General features: G+C 44.5%; 2 protein-coding genes across 2 annotated transcripts in view; one reads left to right on the top strand and one right to left on the bottom strand.

The window, feature by feature from the left end:
- Positions 1–24,041, top strand: part of fhip2a (FHF complex subunit HOOK interacting protein 2) — a 229,426-nt gene that overhangs the window by 43,700 nt on the left and 161,685 nt on the right. The window lies entirely within an intron of this gene.
- ptk7b (protein tyrosine kinase 7b) overlaps positions 1–24,041 on the bottom strand; it is a 72,853-nt gene that overhangs the window by 6,376 nt on the left and 42,436 nt on the right. Inside the window, exons 2-10 of the mRNA XM_053333324.1 lie at positions 15,222–15,518; positions 8,431–8,533; positions 7,926–8,110; positions 6,036–6,183; positions 3,980–4,110; positions 1,974–2,240; positions 1,226–1,362; positions 990–1,125; positions 247–366 (exon numbers count right to left, since the gene is read on the bottom strand). Coding sequence (XP_053189299.1) covers positions 247–366; positions 990–1,125; positions 1,226–1,362; positions 1,974–2,240; positions 3,980–4,110; positions 6,036–6,183; positions 7,926–8,110; positions 8,431–8,533; positions 15,222–15,518 — 1,524 coding nt within the window. The remainder of the gene's footprint in view (positions 1–246; positions 367–989; positions 1,126–1,225; positions 1,363–1,973; positions 2,241–3,979; positions 4,111–6,035; positions 6,184–7,925; positions 8,111–8,430; positions 8,534–15,221; positions 15,519–24,041) is intronic.

The following is a 24,041-nucleotide window of genomic DNA, read 5'->3' as shown; positions in this document are numbered from 1 at the left end:
TGGAATTCAAGTGTTTAAATCGACTCCATCACAAAGATGAAGGGAGAAATGATTCATTATGATGAATGTTCCTCACACTCTGCTTGTTACGAATTCTGTTCATGTTTCTACACATTCTTGGAGAAAGCATTCGTCATCATTAGCATTAAGGTGTGAGGAGTGCTGCTACAATTTGGATGAAATATTTCCTTAAGCTTGTTTAACTATCAAGCTTCAGAGCCGAGGTTAAACCAGAGGAGTGCATACCTGCTTTGGTCCAGTGGATGGAGGGGGGGTCTCTGGCTGTAGCAGAGCACTGTATGATGATCTGATTATCCAGCTCCAGGCACTGAGTGGGCTGAGGTGTCGGGGTGAACTTAAGCTTCTCTGAAACACAAGTCAAAACACCACACATGCATTACACAGGCGTTAGACACAGAGAGGGGGGGGCAGCACATGTCAAAGCCTCTTTTGTGCAACTCATACTGCAGATGAAATGACATTAAACTGATGAAAATCATGCTCAGACACATTCGGCCTAGTGTGGCAACATGCACACACACAGTTAAGTATAAAAAAGTGAGGTCTATCAGAGGGTGAGATCATACAAACACAGAGATTGGCCAGACATAACAGTGACATGTCAGGCCCTCTATCACAGTAACCCTATAGAAGCATTTATCATTTGAGATAAGGGGTTTAAAATGGAGGCTAGAATGAGGCTGCAGCACATGAGTCATATTTCACACCACAGTGGGTGTCCTGCAGAGAAACAACGTGAACACGCTCTTCCTATTTTAGGAAACACACGCTCTCTCACACCCAGGCCCACAGGCATGACCACATTTGTTTTATATATTTTTCTCTCAGCGCTGTATTACTCATTATACCCTAGACATGATTTAACTGACAGTATCTGTCAGTCAATCTGTGGAGTTGAGTTCAAGTACACCCTCGGCGAGGAATGTATGATATGCCATATATAACTGACTGATTCCCTTGTAGCTTACCGAGCACAGTAACTCTGGCTTGCCAAGACAGTCGGCCGGCTTCAGTCTTTGCTTCGCAGCCGTACACCTGTCCATCGTACACCTCCACATTGTTGATCCTGAGGGTGCCGTTAGGGAACAGCTTAAAACGAGAGTCCTGGCACCAAAACAAAAAAAGAGTGGTTGTTTAAGTGAATGGATGAGCAGGATTTCGGTAGATGGAATGTATGTTAAAAAAGAAGTGTGTAATAACCGACCTCTGGTGTGATCAGGTTGTTGTTGCGGAGCCACGTGACCTCAGGCTCGGGGTTGGCCTGAGCGTGACAGTGGAGGTAACCTGGTTTACCCTCTTCTAAGAGGGAGTCCTTTGGCCTAGTCACCCACTCTGGGGCAGCTGTGGACACACACACACACACATACACAACATTATATCCATACACATATACAGTGTAGTCATAACAGCTCTTCAGTCCCCTGAAGGAATACACAAAGCGTTAATGATCTTGGCCCAATGGTCAGTCTAAACATAGACACTGTAAATAAGCCCTGGATATGTAGTTAATGGTCCCAGTGTTCCCATCATGCTCCGGACTAACTCAACATACATCTATGACAAAAATATTAGTGGTTATTAATCTACATGTGAGAACAGACTGATTCAATCCAATACGTTTAGGAGAGAAAAAAACATTATTCTATGTTATATAATACGAATATATTAAGGATGATAAGGAAACTCATCCAGTTCTGTATTATGTGTATTATTATTATTCTGTATATTATCTCTTATGTTTTGGTGCTTTTTTCAACAGTGAAAAAAGGCCTCCAAGTCTTTTTATGAAGGGTGAAGCCATCTTTCAAGTCTACAGGGTAGACTGTTTGACACTCAATGATATTGGAGTATTGCTTTAATGGTAATGGGGCTAATTGCTTTAAAAAATGAAGCTCCATGTGAATCCAAGTGAATAAAACCACGTTAATTAATCTGCTTTGTCTCTGACTCACTAGCCACGGTGAAGGTGACCTCCTGCGTCCTGCGGCCCGCCTTGTTCTGAGCTACGCAGGTGTAGGTGCCTGAATCTCCCCCCTCTGTGGGACTGAAGACAAGATCTAGGCCGTCCTGGTACACCCGTCCCTCCGTGGGCACCCGCTGACCCTCTCTCTCCCACCAGACCTCAGGCTCGGGTCTGCCCCGCGGCGGGCGGCAGGGTACTCGCTGCAGTGTGTCCGCCGTGAAAACCTTTGACATCTTGGTCACCATGTCTTCTATCTCTGTGGTGGAGAGAACAGAGAGAGAGCGGAAGAGTTTTGAAATTTGAATTGATTCCCATTTCCATGAGCCCCCCCCCGATAATCATCAAACTGTCTTCAAAGCTGGTGAAGCGTTACTGATTTTGGATTTTATGCGAGTCCCCCAAGCGAGGTTAATTCCGACTCACAGTTCCGTTAACAGATTTCCTGTCTTGTTAAGAAAAGTCTTCTGATTTGCAGGGCTGGCCACAGCAATTAGAGAACAGAGTGCACAGTAGGCGAGCTGAGTATATAGGTTGTTCTTAGTATGGGAATTAACTAAGGCCTGTGTGAGGTGGGTTATATCAAAACTGGCAGCCTCTATACAGCAAGTGGAATGTGATCTGCGGTACAAAGACTCACAAGACCTCCCACTACTGTGCTGTATAATATGGTGTTTCTCAAATGGAAGTCATTAATACTCTATTGGCCAACAACGCTCGGAAAGCTGGTCAGTGGCTGCGACCTACAAGTCTAAGATCTAAATCAATTAATGAGAACAGAGGGAAAACACACATTTCTCAGCAGATGAAAGAGAAGTGGAGCTGGGTGAGGAGGGAGAGAGGCCAGTGAAATGAATGAGGTGGAGCTATGATGGAAGGACTGTTTAAACTTGTCCCTAAATACTGAATTCTACTGTGACACAATCCCCCTATAATGCCCAGAGGGATTACCATCAGATTAAGTGAATTAAGGTATTTAAATGGAGCTGTGGTTCACTGGGTTAAAACTGCAGATACAGTCGTCCCTCGTTAATCCAAAAGCCTTGAGGGGGGAAAAGGGAGCTGTTTCGGGAGAAGTAACGTGCTCGGGACACTGAAATGCATAGAAAAATCCAGCCTTGAGCTTATTCAAAATATTTGGCTTGCATGCACTTGCATTTCCAAAATGCGGGCTGATTTGTAAGATGAGTAGATAGTGCGCTGCTTGTCCCAGCTTCAAGCTCCAGCAGACTTTTAAAAAGTTGTTTTAAAGAAGTTCTACGCTGGAGTCATGGTTAGATTGCAGAGGAGCGGGCGCTGTTATATGCAATATTAAAACAGCTTTGTTGTGTCTGGACTTGTATATCACACCGTTTTTCCCTTCATTTACCACGACCTGCACTTTACGCACAACCGCAAGCTTACAGCTGTTATCGCGCTGATGTCAAGTTTTCATTTTTTTTTTTTGTGATTTAACACACTTGCCTACACCTGGATACAAGTCATTTCTTACGAGCACGTTTCTGCTGGCATGTTTAAGGACGTTTCACAATCTCATAATTACCTTGCTTATTAGCCGCTCTGAGTCATACTGGCACGCTAAACTGTTATCTAATGTTACTGATGCCGTTTGACAGATTCTCTGCCTGCCAGGTGCTCGCAGAGGTAAATAAGCTCGGCGAAAAACAGCTGGACCGTCGGAGGAAATAATATGTAGGGGGAGGCAGAGCGAGTGCATCCAGAGCCGAGTTGTGGAGTGGATACAGCTGGACCGGATGTCAATAAAGGAATGCGATTATCATTGGAGCGATCTGGCTGTAAGTGAAAGACCCAGAAGCACGGAGGTGGAGAGGAGAGAAAAGATGGAGGGGCAGGATAAATACGTAACCCAAATGCCCCTCTCGTTCTCGGATTACACAATCACAGATGTTTATCTCTCGGCAGTTCAACAACTGCAAATTCAGGTTTGTGTGAATACGTGTGTTTGTATGTGTGTGTGTGTGTGTGTGTGTGACATACCGGCTATGAGCAGCGAGGCATCCAGCGTCACTTCGGCCCCGCTGACGCCCCTGCCGACACACTTGTAGGCTCCTGTGTTCCTGGGCTTGACCTGAGTGATCAGCACTGTGCCGTTGGAGAGCAGGAACACTCTGTGGAGAAGAAACAGTTTACGTTTTCACTGCTGCTTGTTCAGACTTGTCACCATCACTGACCGACAAACAAACATGTCACATTTTCATTTGTACATGAAAAGCAACTGCGAATCCTGCTGCCAGATATTAGATCAGATGGCATCTGCGAACGATTCTCCGCATTTGTTTTGGGCCTGCTTCGAGCACCAGCTGGAGATGCTCTGCCACACAAGACAATACAACCAATGCCAGAAGATTTAAGGCTATTTTAACACAGGCCTACTTTTTCTTTTTTGTGCTTGGATGGTTACCTGACGCTATCTGAATTGCCCTGATTCAGTAAACCCAAGCCATCTGCTGCTCCAAATACGTTAAAGTAAATTGAAGAATTTGTCCCGAGCATGCACAGAACACAAAGAGAAGTGTCCTACATAGTGAGTTAAAAAAAAAAAAAAAAAAAGTCCTGTGCTTTGAGAGGCCCATCCCGACGGCTGGCCCCTGGCCTCTGGCAGGCTGAAGAGAGTATCAGTGCCAGTGATGGACGGGATGAGAAGTAATTACAGGCTGACCTTAAGCCAGCTCCAGGGATGACATCTCAGTACAGAAATCAAGCTCCATAGACGGGCCGGATCAACAGCTCATCACTGCTATATGAAGAAGTCGTTAACAGAGCTCATGGGGGGAAAAAAAGGCGAATATGTAAAAGCAGAGAAGGAATGAGGGAAGTGCACTTTTGGATGCATTTAGGATGCGTGCTTTTCCTGAGAAGCAGGTTTTATCCAGGACTATCTGTTGGATTCCCTCTGGAGCAGTAATATTTCTGTGTCATCTCCTCTCTTCTCTGTTCAATAGAGGGAGCGAAATGAGCTTTGGGAGCTTGTGCACGTTTCCACCCGAGAGATAGAGATAGAGAACTAGAGCGAGGAAGACTATTTCACTCTGTGGAAATAGTCTAAAATAACCACAAAACAAAATGAACAAAGAGGGGTTTTTTTTTAAAAAGCAATCATCTTTATAACTTAATGAAATTCCACCCAGCAAGAATTGCTGTTCTCACATTTTCTGGGGCTGATTTTCTTTAGCTGGGATATTTTTTCTTGGTTTCACACCTATGAAAAACAATCTACGTTAAATATTCACATATATCTCGAGGAGGGCTGTCTCAGCAGTACAGGTGCAAAACAGATGATACCCCCCCTGCAGAGAGCTGCTTTCCTGTAGTGTTATGTGAGCCCAGATCAATAAACACAAACACATCAAACATCTAGGGTGTGTGTGTGTGTGTGTGTGTGTGTGTGTGTTTTTGTATTCACACTTATTACATTCCTGCTGCTGAGTCATCACTAACCGAGGTGACCAAACCTGCCTCTGACAAGCTCATTACACAAATGACTAACTATTGATATTGGAGTCGTTCACCTTTGTCGCTCTGTGCACACAATAATCACTTTGCTCTGACTCTCCGTGTGTAACGGGCTGCCTACAATGTGACTATTATCTACTGCTTATGTGTTTATAGCGGACATACTGGTAAGCTGATTGTAGCTTGAGGGGTTTTTCCGCTTGGTGCGTTAACACCGCAGAGCTGCAAAGTTTTCTGTGATTGGCTGGAGAGGGCGGCTGTGTTCGAGTGATGTATAGGAGACTGCAGAGAAACTTTACAGCGCTCTGTTTCAGTAATAACATTCCTTAATGTGCAATTCATCTTGAGCCTGAGCTGTAACAGTGCAAAGAGAGAGCTGAGAGCGTTCCACCTCATTGAGTAAAGGAAGAATACTTCACTGCTGCACACTCAGATGAACGGGGCTGCGGCTTATATAGTGGTAAGAAAAGGGAGGGAAACAAGTGGGGGCAGGTATCCAAGAATATACAGTGAAAGGGAGAACTGGAGGAGTTTAATGAAAAAAAAAAAGGATTGATGCAGAGGAGAGGATTACACATACCGAGACTTGTTAACCAGCAGCTCGTTTTCGTGGTACCACTCCAGCGTGGGGGGCGGCACAGCGGTGAACTGGCAGTGGAACACGGCTTCCTCGTTCCTCAGCACCACCTGGTCCTCTGGAGTGACCACCGGCCGTGGAAAACTCTTATCTGTTAGAGCGAGAGAGAGAGAGAGAGAGAGAGAGAGAGAGTAGACAAACATCTGCATGATTACATCTGCCGGATAGACCCTCCAGTCCCATCTGTGTGGACGCTCTCGCATCTCTGCTTCACTGCTTTATTAAAAACTGCCAACAGCAGTGTGAGTGCTGGTGAGCGAGCGGCCTTCAGGTGGTGGTGTGTGTCAACACCTCAAGGGTGGGGTGGGGTGGGGGCCTGGGGAGACTTAATGAGGTCAGGGAACGTCTCGTTCCAAACCCCAGACTTATCAGAACCATCATCGACCTCACAGATCATAACAATCACACACAGATCATCTACCTCTTCTCTGTGATGATGATATTAGGTCATGCTAGCGAGAGGATCCCTCATGGGGTTGATTGCTATGGAGACGGGAAAAACTGGTACCTGAATGATCAATTTGATGTATGACTTAAAGGTCAACCTGTGAAAAAGATTGGGGTTAATGTATTTGAAACAATGAAGGCTGCATGGTTTTCACAGGAAATATTAAAAACAACCCAAAAAGGCTTTGACCGCATAATATTTTCCTTCTATTCACATACTTTTAAAGCTTTCCACCCTGCAAGCCTCCGTCTACTCCGGCTGCTTTGGCTAACACTGGACTGGGCTGCTTTGACCTGCCAAAACCAAAGATTTTGTACTGCTAATACTAAAGGAGGAGAAATAACCACATAGACTTTAGGACATTGTTATACTCCAAAGACAAAGCCGAAGGGCGTTGAGCTAAAAAAAATAAAGGAAGAAGATGAAAATACCGCTAATCTGGGTTTAAGCGTGTGAGTATTTCAAATCTGAAAAGCTAAGGGTAGATGCCAGTGGCTCTATAAGGCTACAGGTTGGATGGTGAAAAGAAAAAGAGGGGGGGAAGGGCGTGCACTGCAGACACGGCATACCTGGCCCACCCAGGAAGTTGCCTTAAAGATCTTTGTGACTGTGCATTGAAAATCTGCTTAAATCTGTCAGCTTTTCCTCACTGCGAAGCCCTAAAGAAGTGAAGAGGGTGGCAACAGGGTAACTGGAAACTCAACAATTATCCATTCTTCCTCCACCCAGGTGTTAACCTAGCGTGTGTATGTGTTGCAGGTGGCTAATTAGAGTGAAGCAGGGGATCGGGTTTCTCACGCAGATGTGTTGCTGTGTGCTAGGGTAGAATACACAGGAGGAGGGGGGCACGCACACACACAGAGTAAACAAGGAACGTCGTGCTGAGAGCCTGCAGAAATACAAATAACCTCACTGTATAATACAATACGATGCAATGCAGCCATACTGTCTTTGAAAAACTGCAGTTAGGCAGAATGACTGCTGCTGGGGGAGCTGATGTTATTGTTTGCTCGGTAGATGTTTGTGATGTTTCTGTCTGCGTAGGCGGTGGGGGAGGAAGGTGCTAACACACACTTTCTGCTTATCACATTAGGAACTCCATCACTTTCTCTTCCTGCTCTCAAACACCGCTAATGGCCAACTCTCCCTCCCTCCCTCCCTCCCTCCCTCCCTTTACATCTTTGCAACACTTCACAGCAGGTGTGGAAATACAGAAATAATCGCAGGAAGCAGAAAACGTCTGATTGTTGATGGAGTTACAATAAACGTCTCTCGAGCGAGGCTGCTTTGAATGGAGAGGTGTGTTTTTAAAGGGAGGGAGCTGAAGTGAGGATCATTTTCGTGTTAAAATGCATGAACACACACACACACACACACACACACACCGATGATGTTGAGGGTGAAGTTGCTGTTGCTGCAGACGTGGCCGGCTGCGTTCTTGGCGCAGCAGTAGTACAGGCCGTTGTCGTCTGGGCTGGCGCTCTTGAAGGTGAGCGTCCTTTCCTTGTTGTTGATCTGATGGCTCTTCTCCGTCAGCTTCGTCCCGTCCTTGAACCACTGGCACGTGGGCCTGAGAGAGGAGAGGAGAGGAGGATTAAAGAGGACAGGGTGTGAGAGGTTTCAGAGAAGAGAAGACAAAATAAAAAAGGAGGGGACGGATGACAGATGAAGCCGAAAAAGATGAGACACAAAGGCGAGGAGAGGAAGAATGAGCGGTCAACAGAGAGAGAGAGAGAGAGAGAGAGAGAGGTCAACAGAGAGAAAGAGAGAGCGAGCGATAGAGAGAGAAGAATAGTTTTCCAGTACAGTTTTCAATATGACCCTTTACCCTGAGATCTCTGAACTTAAGGTGATTTTTTTTTGTGGAGGGGTGTGGGAGGGGGGACTCACCGTGGGTGTCCATCGATATGACAGCGCAGGGTGACTGGCGCTGAGCTCTCGATCTCTCCTTCCGTAGCGGGCTCCTTTAAAGTCACTCTGCCACTTTCTAACCCTGCGAAGGAAGAAGAAGAAAAACAAGAGGAAACTTTAAGTGGGAGGAGGGTGGAGTGAGAGGAACGGTTGAGGAGAAGGACAGTAGGAAAAATTGAGTTAAGTGGTCATCATTTGTCCTCCTGGGACATGCGACGCAGCGGGCCAGAGAGGGCAATGCTAATGAGTTGCAGTAGGGAGTTGAGACACATCACAGCGACAGCTCGATGACTCAGGGACTGGAGGATAGAAAAAGGGAGCTACCACATCACTGGGTCAGCTTACATCAGCATACCCGCAGTCCTTCATTCACCACAATGAGCTGTGCATTTACAGTGCTTTTTATGGACGTTTAATGGACAGCTCTCATTGACTTTGCTCTGTTAAAAAAGGGCTATTCTGGCCGTCAAAGCTGCCCATAAAATCAGGCAAACCCTAAACCTCTTTTATCTCATTATCTACACACCTGACCGGCTGGTGTCAAATGCCACAACAAAGTGATGAGAGGCGACGGCTCACATGAGTCATATAAAACCTAATCGATGTTGTCAGAGCGACAGATGAAAGAGTGCAAACAAAGAAAACAGACGGAGGGGAAATTGATCCTCAGCTGCCTCCTGAATGCATCGCGGCGCAGTGAAAAACGAGGGGAGCGGTTTTTGTTTTTACCATTAAGGACTTGACCCAGTTCACCGGGATGTATATATATCAACTACATGAATTATACACTACTGTCCACGTCAAGAGACCATCACGGCAGCAAATCATTCTTACTGTGTCATACGAGATGCTTTCAAATGCCCCAACTGAAGGCAGAGCAGTAGATATATCTCATGATGGACTGTGGGCTTGCTGGGAGCTAAGCTTCTTTGATGTAGCCAGAAATTCAGTGTAAGCCATAAAAAATGCTGCATTTGATCTGATGGAAACACTAGCTTATCTACTGACAAAGTCACAGCCTGCTGCTCAGCTAGATGAATGAAAAAAAATGTTCAGTTATTTAGAGACGCCAAAGTTATCTCCTTTTGCAGGGAGACGCGTTAGATTTGGCTGCAATACCTAGTTGGAATTCCCCCTTCTCCCTGCTGTGTGTGTTGACGATACTAATACTGCATGCTTGCTCTGAATGACAACGAGGGTTAATTGTTATTCATATGATGATATGTAAGCTGTGTTCGTATGACATGCAGTAACTGTACACGCTTTGTGGTTACTAGGTGCATACGTACAGTCATTGAGAGAGCATGTTTGTTTGGGTTTTCCTGGTTTACGGATGAGTGTACACGGGTTATGTGTGTGTGTGTGTGTGTGTGTGTGTGTAAGACATTCCATCACACTGAGCTCCATTCATATGGCCCGTGGCTGAATAGCGTGGCTGGATCTCTGCTGCTTGTTTGAATCATCTATAAAATATGCATAACGTGAACCTCCACCTGAGACAACGATGGAGGGGGAGGGTGGGGTGAAGGACGCAGAGCCCCTGTGAGGTCAAAGGGGGCGCTAGAGGAAGACTTGTTGACACATTGAATTACACAGCAAGGAACCTGGCAGTGCTCTGCGCCCTGAGGGATCACGGGAAACCGTCTCTACAGTAACGGAGCGTCTACCCCCCCCCCTCCCTTTCCTCCTTGCTTATAACCCCATCTGAGCCAGGCGCTGCTCATTAGCTTCCTCCGAACACAGATGCCCAAACAACTGTTAGCGTGTGCGTCACACAACAAGTGTGTTTCTGTGTGTCTGAGAGAGACAAGTGTTTGTGCATGCATGTGGTGGTGAGGAGTCAAATCTGATGATGCTGCTGTGACAGTGAAATGATGTGAGCGCCCCTCAGCATGATTGTTAATGTGCAAATGTCTTTGACAGCTCTGTATGCTAAACAGTTGTGTCTCTCAGTCAAGGCCGTTCCAGTCAATAGCTCCAGTAACTTAGTGAGGAGGAGGAGGAGGCGATGATGATGAAGGCCAGACATGCAGACAGACCTGTTATTAGTGCTCTTGGAAGCATGAGGGGCAGACAAAACCAGAAGGGGAAATGGTGAGTCACTGACGAAGAGGAGGAGGAGAGAGTAAGAAAAAGTTGAATGGAACAGCAACAATCATCGGAGCCAAACATCATTTGCAAATGAATTGAAGCATTTGTTTTAACCTGCCTGGAGATCAGATGGGTGTCTAACAACAAGCCACAGGACATAATGCTGAAGAAATTACATGAGTCAGTGTGTGTCTATTGCCAGTAAAAGTGAGCAGTAAGGCTGAAGAGACAAAAGACCATGAGGACTGCTTCACCTCTGTGAACCGACAATCACTGGAACAATGAGTGTTCCCAACACACACTGCACTGTGACAGTGTTAAGTTTCTGCCACTCCTGACCTATTTGATGCTCCGTCAGGTCGAATCTAATTCCCAATATTATTTTTGGTTTAAATTTGACCTGGATTTTTTTTTTCTTTTTTCTCAGAGACTCGCACATTCTAACTCTTTCCTCCACGGCTGCGTTCATGGTTCGGGTTTCTCCAGCTGTCCACTCCACAAACAGAAGGCGCTCTTTCATAACCTATTAGTGGCAAATACTTCCCCATAATCCCTCGCAGAATGCATGACTAAGTGTTGGAGCAGGCCTGCCGGTTAACGCCGTAATTAGGGGCGTATAATTATTATGTTGGAGGCAGAACAGGAAGCTCTATCAACACAGGGATGATAACAGATGAATTGTGAGGATATTGTCAAGGCAGATGCTCCGACCAGTCATCCCTTACCGCACCAACAGGCAGCTCTGTGTGCGCCTGTGTGCTTGTTTCACTCAATGAGCTGATTTGTTGCCATGGAGAAGGGTTTCTGAAACAGACAGGCTGGGTGGATTGTGTTATCCAGGGGAGTGCTTTGGATATGATTTGAGTGACAGCACCATATGGGTGTGGAAATAACTAAAACATATGGCGGAGGACCTTCAAACTGTAAACTTTCTACAAAAAAAAGGGGAGGGGGGGGGCCACAAAGCTTGGGAAAAGCGTGACGGCCTCCGCTCCTTGTTAGAAGAGGTGTCAGATTTTATCAGCTGTGGTTGACAGAGGTCAACAGGCCGGGCTGAAAACTATGCCAACTCAGAGAGATGCTGTGACAAAGCATATAGAGGAGGAGGAGAAAGGAAGGAAGGAGGGAAGAGGGGAGGGGGGAGTCGAGGGAGAAGCTCTGACAGGTGGAGCCTGGGTCATTAAACATGAGGAGCTGCACTTTGTCAGCTCACGAAAGAAAAAAAGAGGGGAAAAAATGAAGTTGTAGGATCTGTGACAGGATGAGAAAGAGGGGAGCTGTCAGTAAGGATGCTCAAAAATGCATCTGCTGAACAAATGTAGGTTAAGAACACATGCTGTGTGATTAGAGCAAGATGGCGCATGTGTGTGTGTGTACTTTTGTGCAAGTGTTATTTTAAAAGATCAAATAGGGAGAAAATGTTGCCTGCCTGTATTTCTATTGCATGAATCTGTCTTTGCTTCTAAAAAAAACAAAAAAAAAACACACACACACACACAGCAGATTTTTTTAAAACCCCTGTCTCTCTGCATCTTGTTACCCAGAGTCAAGTGAAGCATTGCCCCCAGGACCAACAAACACGCTGACAATAGTGATGCCTTAGCCTGACGCCTCTGCTGGACACACTCTCGCCATGGAGACCCAGTGACCGGGGCAGGACAAAAGGATGATGGGGGGGGGGGGGGGGGGGGCTAAAACCTCTATTAGTGAAAACAGAGGGGGGATAATTACTCTGAATAACTCAACTGGCAGGATTTGCCCACCCACCAATTGTGAGCAAGAGAAATTAACTCTCTCTCTCTTTTTCTCTCTCTGTACTCTCTGTACAGACCATGAGGGGGAGGGGGTAGCAATCCACTCTTGTACAGTACATGTACAGTACATATGGAACTCTCCCCCTTTTACCTCCGCCTCCTTACAACCCATATTTACTACTACGCACGCAAACTAGCACACACATGAGCGAACGCACATGTCGGATTAATGCCGCGGGGAGGGGTCCTTACATTAAAGCTGTATGCGGCTTTATCGCCCGTTAAATGTATGTTGGGGAAATATGAGAACATCTGTCATAACATCGTCTGATCCACCTAAAGTGATGCAGAGATGGTCGGCCGACCTGAGCGCTTGTGACACAGACAAATGTGTTGATACACACACACACACACAGATGCAGCTTAACAAAGGGATTGAGGATGATTTACTACTGGATGCAGATTTACCTTGTGTGTTTGATTTAGAAAAATATGCACGTTGCTGTTAAACTACATTATTATAACAATGAAAAACAGATAAACTAATGCAGGTGGTTTCTTATCGAGAGGAACGTTGGAGGAATGCGCCTGCCTGCCCACTTTATCATGTTATAAGAAGTGTATTTCTTATCAAACTGATACTACGCTATCAAACTGAATTGCTCCTAGCAGAATGTTAATACGTGGTGCATTTATAACACTCCATCCATTCATAAGAGTCTGTCAGCTCCGTGTCTGCTGCTCATATCTGCTTTATGTACTTGCTATGTGTGCAGAGCTGAAAGTGGAGACATATGTGGTCACAGTGCATTGGGCCTCTTGTCCTCGTAGTGGATTTTCCAAAAACCTCTTCAAGCCTCCAATCTCAAAGGCCTCCTTCAACGGCTACTTGACATTTTTCATTTAAGGTCATTTAACTTAAGCAGCGCAACAAGCTATAAACACAACGTTTACTTATTATCACTTTATAAAAACATATGGAGAACTTATTGCAAATGCTTGCCTGTCAACCCGATCAATGCAAGTCCATTGTATATTTTCATCACTTACTTTAGCTCTGTTTTGGGTCTCCACCATCGACTGGGGGAAATATTTGACTCTTTAGCTGCTAAATGATCCACTATGTTAACAAAGGATCAGCTAACTTTATTTGTGTGCTGGTTGGTGCTGGGCAGGTAGGTTCATTAGAGTTCTTTTTATAAAAGACTGTTGGCTGCTTCTGGAAACAACACCAAGAAAGAAAAGCAGTGAGACTGAACCCAAACAATAAAGCTGTGGTTCAGAAAACCAAAACAATGATCTGAAAGATGATAAAAGCTCAAACTACAGAGCTCACCACTTTTCACATCACACATAATTCATTAATATATAAATAGTGATTATTGCAGCTTTAATATGTTACCTCTTAAACTCATCAAAAAAAAAGAAATTAAGAAATGATGTTCATGTCTATGTTCAAAGTCACTCACATTAGCAGAATACACTTGAAAAGATTTTGACACTTGTTCTCTAAGTGTGTATTTGTGTGGAAATAACTTCTCCACTGTTCAGAAAACATATTACCACTCTTATTTAAACAAGTGAACATATAAATGATTAAATGACTTCAGCATGAAAGAAAAAAAAATAGTTTAAAATTTACATCCATCTTCCTTCCAATATAAATATGGCTTTCTTTTCCACTGCATGGGAATGTTAATGACCTGGCAGATGATTCAGTTTATTCTGGGTCACGATGGCAGCTTTTTAAGAACTGGTGCATCGTGTCTAACTTGTTTTTTTTGTTTTTTTTTTTCCTTTTAAATCTGTGGGAGTGTGTCAGTTGAGCTTTATTGACACACTAGATCATATTTAATTGCGACACATAAAAGTGATTCCTTTAAAATGAGACAAGGTTTGGAAAACTGATGTGCTTCCTTTGGTCTATCTGGCTAAAACACTTTTAATTATTCGGAGCCGGTGCTCAACATTACAGACCGCAAATATCCACTAGCGGAGACGTATTACAGAGTTTGGGGTTGAACCTCTGCCCTCTTCCCTCTGTCGCTCCCTCTCAGCTTCTCTGTCCCTCTTCTTTCGGGTTCGCTACTAGGAGGTCTGGACACTCATCTGTTCTTGTAATCAGCTTTTGAAAGAGTAACATCGCCACGAAGAAAAACCTCCAGGCTGAATGTAGCTAGAAAGGACAACATATTCCAGATGGAGCCATTTTTCACCCTGCCTCTCTCTTTCACCCACTACCAGTCAGGGTGGTACAGCCTTCTGTGTTTGGGAGGACACAAAAGCTTTTCAGTAACAACTAGTACCTGAGGCTTTTCCACAATACAAGAACAAGGTTGTTATTTACCCAAAGAATTCCCGTTGCTTCCTTTGAAACTTAAGAAGGTAAGTGAGGTTTGGTTTTGGGGCTAAGCAACAAAATTAAGATAATAGTGTGCCTCCGCTTAATGGGACCAAACATTTAGAAAGCAGTGGAGTGAAAAGCCTGTCATGAATAAAAAAAAAGCTGGAGCAAAGAAGGCAACCTTAATCTAAACCTAAATAATTATATAGTTAGAAGGTGAATTACTCTGCTCGGTAATTTTCAGACAAAAGCCTTTTGAGAGTGTATGGGAAAAGAGAGTGTAACAAAAAAAAACAAGCAACAAGAAACACATGCTTGGTGGCACATGTATCCAGTTTCCTTTGGAGAGAGGGAGAGGAAGCCACAAAGAACGAGGCAACAAGGTGGAAACATTCCTCCAGCTCATACTACCTGTCATCCTATACTCTGACTTTTGTTTGGCTTTTTATTTTTTTTGATCCAGAAACTGGATGCGCACCCCTCACCACCATTATGAAACCCTGTCAGCTGGCAATCTTCTTTCAGGAAATCAGAGGTTTCCAGAATGTAGGGTGAGAACAGCTTCAAACAGAAACACTCACACTTGATATTGAAGGAGGCGTTGGTGGAGTGGAATGCCTCTCCCGTGACCGTGTTTTGGGCCACGCACTCGAAGTTCCCCGCGTCCAGCCTCCGGTCCACCGCTGTGAACTTGAGGTTGCTGCCCTCCTGGAAGCGCCGGTCGTCGTTTTCCAGAGGTTGGCCGTCGTGAAGCCAGCCGTAGCTGATGTCGCCCGGGTCGCTGACCTCGCAGCGTAGCATGGCGCTGCGGCCGTGCAAGGCATCCTGGGACTTGGGCTCTTTGGTGAACTGGATGGTGGCGGCCTGGATGGACAGAACTGGAGGGGAAGGGAAGAGAAAGAAAGAGGGGGGAAAGTAAATGACAGAGGATTAGAAAGAGGCTGCTGTTAACATTTTACTGCTTTTTCCGATCATTAAGTTTATGCCATAGCGACCACTTAGGCCCTGGTGGAGGAATGTGATGTTTAGACAACACTGGCTGGCTGTGAATTATTCTGTCGTAAAAATGATCCGACCTAACGTGTAGAAAATGCATTTTGGTGTTCGTGAGGCTGTGACATTAGCAGCGGGTGATTGGACACAGACACACTCTTCTCACACTCTTCTCACACACACGCACACCTCGCAGTCATGTGCCATCAGCTCGGGAGACGCGACTCTCGAACTAGACATGATGTGTCGCACGCATCCTCACACGCGCTTAAATCTTTTATTCCCCCCCCCCCCCCTCATGATGTTGTGTGTGAGCTGTGTGTGAGAGACGAGTTTTCTGCTCCAGTTAACCACAGCCCACTGGAGAAAAATCACAAGAGTGTGACCTGAAAGACTGGAAGTATATTAGAGAACACATAAATGCATCAGCTGACCAACCAACTCTTCATATTCTATCATTTTCAAGTCCTCTTTATTACAACTCTTTATAATGCAGCCAAGTCACACCTCTCTATCTCGATGATTCTTGCCTCTAAATCTTGCTACAGGACCAAAAAAACTCAGCATATTGGAGTTAATGTTGATCTCAGTTCACAAATATATTTATCATAGTAAACTGCACTCATTGTTTTCTAATTAGAGGTGAGAAGATGGAAGGGTTCTGATTGGCCTCTGCGGATTTAAACTCAACAGCTGCTCCAGCTGCTCTCCGCTGTTGTGTTTGAACAGCTACAAATGAAGTACTCATCAGTGAGCCTCTCTATAGTGTGTCAAGGCAGGCCCTCGTCTGCCCTGCATGACACAATGTTATCATACCTGATGTCAAGGTTTGTTATCATAAGGAACGGTCCACTGCCAAAGTCGATAAAGCATACCTCCACCTGTGTGACGTGTGTGTGTGTGTGTGTGTGTGTGTGTGTGTGTGTGTGTCAGAGAGAGGGAAAGAGAGAGAGAGCTCATTGCTTCTTGCAGGAGAGCAGCCATGGAGAAAAAAAGGAGAGATCTTTCAATAAAGTTAAATCAAGGAGCCTGTTGAAGATGAGCCAAGGTAATCCCTCCGTCTTTGACTCTCCTCATCCCTGTGCTCCTGTCTGCCTCTTCATCAGGCTCACCTTTGTCTCAGCTGCAGGTGGTTAGAGCTGACAGATGGGCAAGGCAGAAAAAGACACAGAGAGGGAATAAAAAGAAAGGCTGGATGAAAGATTTTTTTTTAAGACCTCAAAGAGAGGCTGTGGATAGGATGTGTGGGATGAATTTAGCCTCAAATGACCTCTTACATTAAATGTCACAGTGAGGAGGATTGCATCTTTTTAAAGACAAGCAGATCAGCAGCAGTGAACTCTTAAATATGTTAGCAAATGATGTGGAACGCTGAGATGTGTCAGCAAGATGAAAAATCCTGAGATATTACCTGTGATTGCACGCAAGGTTTAAAAAAAAAAAAAAAAAAAAATCAAATCAAACTCAACCCTAAATCACCAGAAAGTGTTGAATATATGCATGACAGATTCAAATCTTGCAAAAATGAAGAGGTGGGGTTTTTGCAGGCATGTAAAGAGACATCTGCTCACTTAGCAGCATCTACACTGATAAAATCATCACGATTCTATTGCCAAAAAAAAAAAAAAAACTGAATTCCTCGCTGCTCAGCACACCACCAGCTACAATTAAATCTCTACCCTGATAAGAATAGACGACTCCCGAAGACACAATACTAAAGATACTGGAGGCTGCAATCCACCTTAAATATTTTCCTACAATCTCACGCATATCCAGTCACGCACAGTTGGGAGATTCTCATGAGATATCAGCGAGCGAAGAAGGCGACTATGTTTTGGTCAGCGTATAAGGACACTTGTCCCTTCCAGGCTGGAAATAAAAGCGTGCTCGTTCTGAGAAGGTCACTGCGTCTGTAAGGAAACTGGACTGAGCGAGAAAGTGGTTGTGAGGGAGAGCTCTGACATGAACCAACTAATCAAAAGGGTCAGTGCGGCTCTTCCAAAAAAAAATCCCAGAGAAAAATGACTGAATATGTCAGACCTTTACCTTCCCTGCTGCCCAACATCTGGCACCTTTTCCTTCCTTTGATACAGATGTTTGTATCTCTTTTGGATCTATGTAACATATTTTATAACATCATAAGTACCACTCCACTGTAGATTGTGTGTCACAGTGTTATAATGGTTTAAATAACAGGGCACAGGGATGGACAGGGACCAGCGGTGATACAATAATGTTACTCCAGTGTTATTATTTTTCGGTTCATCTTCTGCTGGTTTTTAATTTCACACCAGGTCTGGCAGCCGGGTCGATCGATGTCGGGGGGATTCTTCGGGGGGGAATTTGAGCTCTCGGTGGAGTGAAACTGTGTTAGAGGTCACAGCCCGGCGGCCTTTTCTCTCACCCATAAAAACAATGCAGGGGAGAAATTTACAGGCACCAGGAGAGACACCTGCAGCCTGGTAATTGGCTTTTACTTTTCAGTATCGGGGAAAAATCTCTCACTCAGAGTGAAACTTCACCTCTTCACCTCGATGCGTGTCACCCAGATTGAATGGAATTCATCTCACTTCATTTCTACAGCTACTCCTACGTTTTTTTTTTATTGTTCGACCTCAAAATGGGGTGACTGAAGGTCCGAAGAAGACTGAAGATAATCGACGCGCATTTTGCTGATTCATCAAGCTTTTGTTATTGTTATGATTGAGAGATCGCACGCAGCATCAAATCTCATAGTGTGTGTTGAAGCCTCTCATCAGTAAAGCTCATGTGTTTTTTATTTCAGCTGATGGATCATGAGGAGGAGGAGAGGACAAGTCCAAGTTTAAAAAAAAAAAGAGTTGAAAGAGACAAGTATCAGATTCACCAAGCACGCAAAAGATGTAGCTCTAGATGATGGAGATGATGATGATGATGATGAGGAAGACAAAAGGCAGAAGAAAATTGAAAAGAAAATGGACAGATGCTTTTATTTCCTATTTTATATATATTTTTTATGTTCATACAGTCTTGCTGTGAAATGCAAATGCAAAACAAGTTTAATTTAAACACATTTTCATCTAATATAAAACAAATAAGCCTCTGCTATTTACCCTATGAGACCTATCGAAAGTAAAAAAGACATTAAAAAAAAAAAGACAGCCATGCAAATGTGTGAAATGTGTGATAGACAACTTGATCCCCTCCACCTCCTGCCTATTTTCACCCAGCTGGACATTGTACGCGCTGGTGGAAAACCCTGACACAGGATTTTACACCACATCTCCTGTACAATTCCCTTAAGAGGCTGTGAATTTGTTCCATCTGTGTTAAACAGGAGGCGGGGGTGTGGGGGGGTTGAAAGGCGGCAGATGGGTTGGAAACACCAACCGAGCCATCGTCTGACATCCACCTTAAAACAATCTATCAAGTAATGCTGGCAGACACGGCATGTGGTCCCTCTTCCATGCCAAGCCTACAGCTGGAGTTCAAGGTAGCGTGCCAGCCTCCGTCGTACTGAGCCTCCTCTGTTGAGCCCGGGTTATGGGAGATTTGGTGGGAGACGCGGGTGGAGGTTGTGGCACGCAGTTGATGGGTTTCATTTGAGATGCATGTTGACATACAGTGAGAGTTGTGTGTGTGTGTGTGTGTGTGTGTGTGTGTGTGCAGATTATCACGGAGGGGGAAATGACTTCCGGGAAAAAAGTCCCAGCAGAGACAACGCGCGCAGATAAGGCGTTTTCACATTCCACGAGATGACAGACATGAGAGAAAGAGTGAGAGAGAGAAGAGAGTGCGAGTGTGAGTGAGTGAGTGAGTGAGAAAGAGAGAGAGTGAGAGGGTAGAGCGAAGCCCAGTCTATCACATCTGAGGACGTCTGCCAAGTTTACCGCACTGTTCAAACACAGAAGGCACCGTGACCTACATCTCTCAAACACGCTGCAGTCCTGACTCTCCAGCACACACACACACACACACACACACACACACACACACACACACACACACACACACTATATAAACACAGTCAGAGCTGCCACCACAGATGCCATCTACCACCATCACATTGTCCCCGAAACAACTCTACTTTAACTAAACTTCTATCTATCTGTCTGACTCAATCAATATGATTCATTTAGGTCAATGCGGTTACACAAGGAAAAGGAGAATGCTTTGGATCAACACAGACTGGCATTCTAAGAGATAAGCGGGGCAAATGCTATCCAAACTCCTACTGAGGGTCCTTCAAAGTAAGAGCAGTTGAAAGCGAAAGCTGCAGATAAAAAGGGGAAACAAAAGGGTGAGATTAGGGAACGCAGGATGGGAATGTTCTTATGACAAAAGGAGTGAATGTTAAACTGATACTGGCTGCTATTTAAACTAACAATGGCTGATAAAGATGTAGAAGGAAGTTGAAAGAATCCTTGAAGGTGCCTTGTGAAGTCTTTGACTACTAGTAGCAACACTGATCCAAGTTTTCATATTAGTATTGAGGATGTATGACCACACATTCTTACTCATGGTTTCAGGCTCTTGTGCTCACTTCCAGCTGCTGGTGATAGCATGCAAAGAAGCAACAAAGGCAGTGTAGAAAAAAGACCAAAAACATACTTCTTTTTTTTTTTTTAAATGCCAAAAATAACCAAATTTGGAAATCGATAGTGTTTGGGAGCTTTTGTGTGACGCTGTTCCAAAATGTGAGTCAACTTCTGTGCTGTTGCCTGGGAAACTCTTGGTAGTGTAGCTCATTTTAGGGAATACCTCAATGCGTAGCGAGTGTGCGGTAGAGAGAGCGAGAGAGAGAGAGATAGAGAGATAGAAAGCATGTGGATGATGCATCAAGTTTTAAATGTAGGGGCTGTAAGCAAGGATTTCATTACTGACTCATTGGTAGATTTTTTTTTCCATGATTAACTACAAGTCTTTCACCAAATACCAAATATGAATAAATGTGTCCAGACTCCAGAGCACAGGGTGACAACTTCACATTTTTAACCAACTAATAATCCAGAACCACAATTCTGGCTCTTTAAATGTTCTAAAACAGACAGGATCTGCATATAGTCACATTTTAAAGCTGTACATGACTGATGACTCCTTCACGTTTCTTTCAATTAACTAATCAATCTATTGAAAGTTGATTCATTTTCTATTGATTTGGGGCCGGAAAGTGTAATACCTATCCAAGAATGTGATGTCTTGATAATGTAAAGCTGTGGGAAACTGTGCTGGGTGGAGCAGTGTTTCTCTAGGGAGCCACCTTTCTCTTCACAGATGAAAAAAAAAAAAAAAACAGGGGAAAGAAAATATACCGATCAATACTACGCTTGCCGGGAAAAGCTAACGATGGATAACACTAATGCGCCCGGATGAGCAGCGATCATCATGCAATATTAATCCTTTTTTTTTTGTAGCTGTTGTTGTTTCTGTGGATTTCGATCAAGGTATCTGGAAATCAGTTTGAAGAGACGGAAAGTAGGTTAAAGACTGAGTGAGGGATGGGGGCGGGGGGGGTGAAAGTGCTGAGAGGGGTGAAATATCTGCATGGAGGGATTCTCCTCTTCAGCTTGCTGCACTGCCGACCCCATTAAGCCTGGCTCGGCTGTCAGGGACGTCAGGTGGAAGTCGCCTTTAAGTCGGCCTGACAGCCAGAACTCACCATAATGGGCTCATCAGCAGCTCGTGCTTCCCTTACTCTGTTTCTCAACTTTGTTTACTGGCAGACAGACGGACAGAAAAGGCCACGTTGACTCATATTCCAAGAAAAACTAGACTGTATCTCCATGTCAAGTGTGGCGAAGAATGCAAGAGGCAGAATGAGCAGCAGAGGAAGTCGGTATCTCGGACAGGGAGTGTTTGTATAATGTCTGTGGAAGTTAACAATGAAATCAATATCCAGATAAGAGAAAGCTTTTGTTTGATGTTGATTCAGAGATAAAAATGAAGATATGTCCATGAAAGAAAAGTTCTGCATGGTTTTTTTTTTAAAACCTTAATTCCTTGAGATAAACACTGACATCAAAGACCAACTTATCTTATCAGTGAAGATCCTGTAATGATGATAGCGTGTCTGCAGCAGGCCGCTCTGCTGTGGAGACGACAGCAGAAGCAGCGTTATCTTAGAAACTTTCCCTAGACTGAGTCTCTGCTGCATGATGACAGCCGGGGATGACACACGACCCCGATCCTGCGAGAGGTCAAAGGGGAGGACGCCCCACACATGCACAGACACAAACAGCGGCACCCGCAAATACTTGGCACCAGGCGCACCCGCTGTGGGATCCCAAATAGCCCCCTATGTGTGTGGTTTAACTGCCTTTCGGTGGACCGTGTCGAAGCCACGCAGCTGCCCTGAAGCGTTTCAGAGTGACAGGAAGGTGGGGTGAGGAGTCGCACTGTCGCAGACGGAGCGCCAGACACTGATTGGAACGGCGAACACGGCTGCCATTGGAAGTTTATCTCAAGGGCGCCACGGCTGAAGAGACACACGATTCTCAGCTTCACGCATTAAACCGCAGCCTGAAAACATTGTCGAAAACACACTTTGGCACCCACACACTGCCACTCAAGAGTTTGAATCTTTAATCTGTGAATGAAAACTTGACTCCCGTTAATGACCGCTCTATTTTCACGACTCCCCTTCCTTCTCCCCAGCTGCTAAATCTACATAACCCAATTAAGGATAAGAGGGGCAAAGAGTGCAGATAGCATCAGCCCTCCTTTCTCAAAATGCACACAAACTGATAAACAACTTCAAAGAAGCGCCAAAAAAAAAAGAGAGAGAGAAAAGTGATGCAGATATGATTAGAGCTCCTCTGATTGGATCAATTATTAACAACTATAAATTCACATAAGATCAGAAAGAGAGCTTAGCGTGATTTGGAAGAGGAATGAAACATCTTATTTAGCTTATGTCAATCAGGATTTCAGTTGATGGCCTTAGCAATGAGCACAGACTGGAAAAACATCAATTTTTTAAGAAGGAAGGGACCACTGATGCACACAGCTCTACTCTCTCTTTAAGAGCATCTATTTTAGCATGAGTAGCAAACAGTAACTCATAGCAGTGTTGTAGGATACACAAGTCTACTGCCCTTTGGTCTATTTCATGAGAGAAAAAAAGCACGATTCATAGTCAAAGAGGATCTTCTTTATTCTTAGGCTGAGGCAGGTAATGAGGTCATCTTTAGAGTGCTCTGCTGAATCGGTCAGCCGTGCAAACTGTGGGGAGAAAAACATGGATCATATTTTTCCCCCCCCCCTCAATGTTTTAGCAATCGCTGCAGATTCCTTCTGCTGCCCTGGAATGCCGAGCTAACTAGATTAGCATTCCTACCGGGGTGAATGTCAAACGGAGCGAAGGAGGAGAGAGAGAAAAAAAAATGTCCTCCTAACTGTCAGGAGGAGACAGCAAGCTGCACCAATGCAAACTGGGTGTGCTAGACGGGTGGGAATATGTCTCATGTGACAATACAGTCAGCAACACTTTAGACTGTGTAGGTTCCTGTTTTATCAGAGTGATAGGAAACTAAAACACAGTGAGCACAGAACAATTCATCATATCTTGATCAAATCTTGGGAGCGATGGCTTCGATGATAGATGCAGAAAGAGGCCGATAACAATCTGTCACTATGCAACCAAGCGTGCTTTTAAAAGCCAAAAACCTCAGATGGAACCCTGTGATAGCTTCATTCTCTGTTGTGTTCATAGGCCGAGAGATAAATTGGAGCGGGAATGAAGGGCAATGTCATGGGAAGCGCCAGAGCTCACTGACAGAGCTTTCATGGCCTGTCAGCAAATGACTAGATGCATGTGTGTGTATGTGTGTGCATGTGCGTGTGTGTGTGTGTGTTTGCACGCTTTAGTTTTCTACTGACTGAGTTGCTTCCCCTGACTGGCTTCTTAAAAGCTGGTTGGCAGATCTTCTGCAACACTGACAATGTTTATGGTCTATAACACAGTGGAAAAACCACATAAAACAAATTGAAACAGGTAAGGCTTCATGATAAACTCTGTTCTGATTTACTGACACTATGATACCATCACAAAAGACAGGTTCATTTCCATCCGTACACATACAACAGAGATAAATGTGTTGATGCATGCATGCGTGTCTCAGATGGGAAACTTCTGGCAACACAATCAAAAAGAATCTTTGTCTAATATCTAAAAACAAACTTATTTGTTAAAGGCAAACACAAACAGAAGCTGATCTCAGATAGTCGCTGTTACATTGAGTTATTCTGCTAAAAGTGCATTTTCATGCTTCACTAATCTCTTGGTCAGTATTTTTAACTAAGCTGAGTGTCAGCAGTAGTTTGGTATTTCCAGCGTGAATCGTGAAGGGAAATCACCGGTGCATGAAGCTGAAATGCCGCCCAAACAAAGAGGTCAGCTAGCTTTATTTAACTTGACAGCAGAGACGTTA

The sequence above is a fragment of the Scomber japonicus genome, chromosome 14 (genome assembly GCF_027409825.1).
Source record: "Scomber japonicus isolate fScoJap1 chromosome 14, fScoJap1.pri, whole genome shotgun sequence".
NCBI lineage: Eukaryota > Metazoa > Chordata > Actinopteri > Scombriformes > Scombridae > Scomber > Scomber japonicus.
This window is presented reverse-complemented; position numbering and strand designations above follow the sequence as displayed.